This window comes from Schistocerca serialis, chromosome 2, assembly GCF_023864345.2.
Source record: "Schistocerca serialis cubense isolate TAMUIC-IGC-003099 chromosome 2, iqSchSeri2.2, whole genome shotgun sequence".
Lineage (NCBI taxonomy): Eukaryota > Metazoa > Arthropoda > Insecta > Orthoptera > Acrididae > Schistocerca > Schistocerca serialis.
The window spans coordinates 551,969,461-551,975,460 of record NC_064639.1 but is presented as its reverse complement, the minus strand read 5'-3'; the positions used below and the strand labels follow the sequence as shown (position 1 = coordinate 551,975,460).

The 6,000-nt window shown below is 40.4% G+C and overlaps 1 protein-coding gene across 1 annotated transcript in view; it reads left to right on the top strand.

Moving 5' to 3' along the window:
* Positions 1 to 1,123: 1,123 nt before the first annotated feature.
* LOC126457553 (developmentally-regulated GTP-binding protein 2) overlaps positions 1,124 to 6,000 on the top strand; it is a 124,752-nt gene continuing 119,875 nt past the window's right edge. Inside the window, exon 1 of the mRNA XM_050093963.1 lies at positions 1,124 to 1,281. Within this exon, the coding sequence (XP_049949920.1) occupies positions 1,218 to 1,281 (64 nt within the window). The 5' untranslated portion in view covers positions 1,124 to 1,217. The remainder of the gene's footprint in view (positions 1,282 to 6,000) is intronic.

Here is a 6,000-nt window from a genome sequence, read left to right as displayed (position 1 = left end):
ACGTGTCGCAATACCAAAGTGAGAGTGACGTACGCGAATTATATCGATACAGTATCCAGTTCCTCATATCCAAATAAAACAAGCAAAAAGGAAATGATCAGCCATAAACATAAAGCAAAGGGTTGCAAACAAGTGTAGCAATGTAAGAACGAAATTTAAAATAGTGTCTTTCATATACCAATGCGCTCACCCACATTCTCTCTCTCTCTCTCTCCATTCAAGTTACGGTTTTCTTCTTTTTTTGTTTCTACTTCTGCTCATCATGTGCCTAAATTTAGCCTGCTTCTTTGTGATTTATAATATTTTTCACTTTATACATCCTTTGCCTCAATATATGTGTGCAAATTGATACGTCCACCTAAAGTCAGTACATTAGTAACCTTCATTTATTTATTCATATATATTTTTCTTGTTTCTTCCTTTCGCCTTTGTCAAACATATAGCGAACATGTTACAATGTGTGTAGTTTAAATACAAGAAATCAAAATAACGCAAATGTGTAAAAAAATTATCTGAAGGACTCTCAACGAATAAAAGTGTTGTTACTTACCAAAGGACTATTCAAATAACACTAACAAAAGAAAAACGAGAAAATGTCCATCACCGATTAATAATAAAGCATATCATTTCAAGTAAAAATCTGTAATTGTTAAAATCTTTAAATAAAAGTTTATATACGTTACAAAAAAATTTCCATTTTACCAACTAATTTAAACTCCCTAGAAGTTACCGGTAGGTTTTCATCTGTGTCAACAACGCTGGTGCAGACTGAGAGAATGGAAGCCCTTTCCTCAGCGTAACTGCGACGAAGAGCAACAAACTACTGTAACATTTGAATATTACGTCAGAACTTTCTAAGGGACAATAGAAGATCTGTGCGGTGTCTCTGCAAAAGCTTCTGACTGGATTTCAGACCTCGACTTAGCTGTGTACTAATGTAAACACTTGACTAGAATCCCCCCCCCCCCCCCCACCCCTCGCCGGTAATCATCCATAAATAAATAAATAAATAAATTAATTAAAAAAAACAAATCCGCCGAAACTAAAAAAAAAAAAAAACAGATCCGCCGAAACACCTCGTACCTGCGAAATAAAATCTATGTATATTTGAAGAATAAAAACAAACTTCAGAAGTCATATCTTTGGAAGGTACACATTGCGATGTAGATGGTGTGGTGGTAAATAAACTAGTGTGGTTAGTGACACGGGTATACAACATGGGTATTTTGGAAAAGATATCGGAAATTGAGAAAGAGATCGCCAGAACCCAAAAAAACAAAGGTAATTTTTTGGTTATGGTATGGTTTGGTTATTGTCATTTGGATATTAAATAGATTTCCTCCAATGCGATCAACGTCAGCTACAAATATTTCGCGGTGGAAGTCAGTTTTCAATTTTATATTTTGCTTCTACAGGTAGAAGAAGATCACTAAGACCTTACATTACCGGTACCGAATTGTCATATTCGAAAAATTGTGCTGAAATAAATTTATATCATTCTTATGTTACTTTCTAGTGTTACCAAATTAAAAGCCACGTTTGTTCAGAATAAAGGTTTGATTGCTTACATTTTCAGTACTGTTAATTACTTTTCATCCGTAGGTGTCTATTAGAACATATGATATTGTATGATCTTATCATCACGTATCGTACGCTGAACTTCGTGTTACTGTATACACCTGGACAGTGAATGATGTTTGTGACTTAATTTACGTGCTACTTTTTCACCCCTTAGTGGGTAAAAAAGTCTTTCAGACTTTAAATGCTGTGGCACAATAGTGAAACCGGGAAATGCACCAGAGGGGTTAGCACACTGGAATCGCGTTTGAGAGGATGACTGTTCAATCCCACATCCGGCCATCCTGATTTAGGTTTTCCGTGGTTTCCTTCAGGCAAATGTGTGGATGGTTCCTTTGAAAGGGCACAACCGACTTCCTTCCCTGATCCAGTGGGACTAATGACCTCACTGTCTGGTCTCCGCCTCCAAATAAATCCAATGCTACAATAGTGAATCAAGAAATACACAGATTACCGGTGCTGGTACTGACAGTTCATAGGCCACCAGCAGGAAACGCATTATGCTGCTTAAAGTAGCTACAGACAATTTGATTAATGTTGTGCAGACAGAGTATCATTGTTTGTGGTGACTTTGAAGTTGACTTTCTGTCGGATAGTACTGATGGAGTGCTCCTTGACCTGGTGATGTGTGACTTGGAATTAAGAGGACAGTGCAAGAACCATTGACAGTTTGTTTCTGGGCCAAATTACCCTCTGTGATGCAGATGCAGAATCAATGATCAAATGTTAACTAAGATTGATGGCTAGTTAGTTTCAGATAATTAAAGTTATTATCTCACAGAATCGTAGCTTTTATCCTGATCAGTGTCTAGAGAGGAATTATAGGAAGACTGCAGGGAAGAGACATATGGGGCAGTGTAGATGCAATAGTAAACTCTTTCTTAAACATATACCTGTTGTACTTTGAGTCCTTGTTTCTCATAAAAAAAAAGTAGGTAGAATTAAACAAAGGCAAAGACTGGAAATGAATCCCTCTGGGTATTGAAATACTTCATTCTAGGAAGAGAGGGTGATATCTACACTACTGACCATTAAAATTGCTACACCAAGAAGAAATGCAGAAGATAAACGGGTATTCATTGGACAAATATATTATACTAGAACTGACATGTGATTACATTTTCACGCAGTTTGGGTGCATAGATCGTGAGAAATCAGTACCCAGAACAACCACCTTGATGTGCCTGGACATTGAGTCAAACAGAACTTGGATGGCATGTACAGGTACAGCTGTCCATGCAGCTTCAACACAATACCACAGTTCATCAAGAGTAGTTACTGGCATATTGTGACGAGCCAGTTGCTCGGCCACCATTGACCAGTCGTTTTCAATTGATGAGAGATCTGGAGAATGTTCTGGCCAGGGCAGCAGTCGAACATTTTCTGTAACCAGAAAGGCCTGTACAGGGCCTGCAACATGCAGTCGTGCATTATCATGCTGAAATGTAATTGCAGGGATCGAATGAAGGGTACAGCCATGGGTTGTAACACATCTGAAATGTAACGTCCACTGTTCAAAGTGCCGTCAATGGGAACAAGAGGTACCGAGACGTGTAACCAGTGGCACCCCATACCATCACACCAGGTGATATGCCAGTATAGCGTTGACGAATACACGTTTCTAATGTGTGTTCACCATGATGTCACCAAAGACAGATTGACCATCATGATGCTGTAAACAGAACCTGAATTCATCCGATAAAATGACGTTTTGCCATTCGTGCACCCAGGTTCGTCGTTGAGTACACCATCGCAGGCACTCCTGTCTGTGATGCAGTGTCAAGGGTAAATGCAGCCATAGTCTCCGAGCTGATAGTCCATGCTGCTGATAGTCCATGCTGCTGCAAACGTTGTCGAACTGTTCGTGCAGATGGTTGTTGTCTTGCAAACGTCCCCATCTGTTGACTCAGGGATCGAGACGTTGCTGCACGATCAGTTACAGCCATGCAGATAAGATGCCTATCATCTTGACTGCTAGTGATACGAGGCCGTTGGGATCCAGCATGGCGTTCCGTATTACCCTCCTGAACCTACCAACAGTCATTGGATCTCGACCAACGCGAACCTACCAACAGCCATTGGATCTCGACCAACGCGAGCAGCAATGTCGCGATATGATAAACCATAATCGTGATAGCCTACAATCTGACTTTTATCAAAGCACGAAATGTGATGGTACACATTTCTCCTGCATTACATGAGTCATCATAACAACATTTCACCAGCCAACGCCGGTCAACTGCTGTTTGTGTATGAGAAATTGGTTGGAAACTTTCCTCATGTCAGCACGTTGTAGGTGTTGCCGCTGGCGCCACCCTTGTGTGAATGCTGTGAAAAGCGAATCATTTGCATATCACAGCATCTCCTTCCTGTTGGTTAAATTTCATGTCTGTAGCACGTCATTTTCGTGGTGTAGCAATTTTAATGGACAGTAGTGTAGTTCAGTGGACTGGCTATAATCAAGAGTTTAAACATCTTCATCTATACTCTGCAAACCACATTCCAGTGTGTGGCGGATGACTCTGGGTCCACTTTCTTTTTCTTCCCATCCCTGTTCCGTTCATCAGTGGCATCTGGGGAGATTGTTGATGTATTCCCATATTAGCTCTAATTTCTCTGATTTTTCTTGTCATCTTTTCTCGACATCTTTGTTGGAGTACTATGTTGCTTGATTCTTCCAAGAATGTACTCTAAATTTCAATAGCAAGCTTCTCTGTGATACCCAGTGCCTATGCACCATTCTTCACAGGATCTTCTCCACATCTTTCTCTCCCTCTCCCCCTCACCCCCTCTCCCTCTCTCGTTGGTAACAATCTCTGGCTGATGAGCTATCCACAAGAACCTGTCAAACAATTGTGTGTAAGCTACTTGTTTTGGAGATGAATTTCTATTTAAGATTTTTCCATTGAGCCTGGAATCTGTTTTCCAGTTCTTTTCCTCTTTCTGCACAATATATTACATTTATCAGGGTGCCACAAGCTCTGGAAGTCGTGGAAATATTGGGGAAATTTGAAAAGCACTGGAAAAATCTCGTTTCTGTCTCAGTAGCATGAAATTAATTGTTTACTGAGATGTCGTGCTTCGTTGCTGGCTGGGCGCAGCTGAGTTTGTACGTCGCCTCCTTACTCTCTTATTCTTAATGCATCTTGTCTTCCCACCCCTCCCCTCAGCTTGCAGTCAGTGCTGCCACCCCTCCTTGCTGCTAGCCTAGCAGATGCCAATGAGAGGCAGGGAGGTGTGAGGACTTGTTTGGTTGGATCTTATTCTCAGAGCTTGTCAATGCAGCAGCCAGAGACAACGGTCATGTGTGCCTGTGTTGTGTCTGAGCTATTGTGTGAATGTGTGTGTGCTCTCATTTTCTGACAAAGGTTATGGCCAAAAATTTAGTTGTTAGAGTGTGATTGTCTTCTTTGTGTGCCCCACTGTGGCTCAGCGATCGTCTTTACGGTGAGTTGCTACCTATCCTCATTAGTATTGATTCTCAGAATGTTTGTGCAAGTTATCTGTTGTGTGGGTGATCACCGCAGTCTCATTTCATTAACATGGTGTCTGTGACATGTGAATAGCTGGCCACACCTGTGAACCTCCATGACGGGCCAAAACTGCAGGTCATTCCGTGGGTATCTCTAACATATTGGGACTTCCGATCTGAAGCCATAGTTTCCCACTAATGTGTGGCTCCTGCCTTTTGGATCTAGTCTCACCAATCTGCCCACAGACTGAGTCTGTCTGTGTGTGGCGCAATGCGGCAGATTTTCATGTTGTATCCATGGACCCAGTACTGTGCTGCTCCTTGGCAGGCCAGAGGCCATGGGTAATAGATTTCAGGAATTGCAACTGTTTTGCCGCAAGTACATTGTACAGTGCAGTGTTTTATAGACATTTTATTTATTCTAATACATTTTGGCACTTCAAAAGTAGTTTATATAGTAGAAAATATGGACGATAAGAAGAAGAAAATTGTGGCAGTCACTGGCAGTTTGTATGCTGTGCATTCATGTATTTCTTGAAAGAAAAATTACACAATACCTATAGAATAATAGACATAACACAGTGGGTAATAAACAACAATAGCGAACATTGTAGAACCAACATTTCATTGGCAGTCATCTATAGTGTTGATTTACATAACTCCTCCCCAGCTTATCAATTTTTTTCAAGAGGCCTACGTTTTTCTGAGGTTATTTCTGAAAGGAGTGAAGGTATTTTAAATCTGTCTTGCGACTCCAACAAAATGTTTATTCTTGTCAGCAAATGTGTTTCACTTTATTGAAATAAAATAACATCAGTGGTCTTAATGAAACATATATACTATTTGGTTTGATTTCTTCATCTAAAAGCAATTCATTACAAAAGATGTTGATGTTGGTACTTAAGATTTTTGCTCACATGTTGAGGAATACAGAAGTCCTTACATTTTTT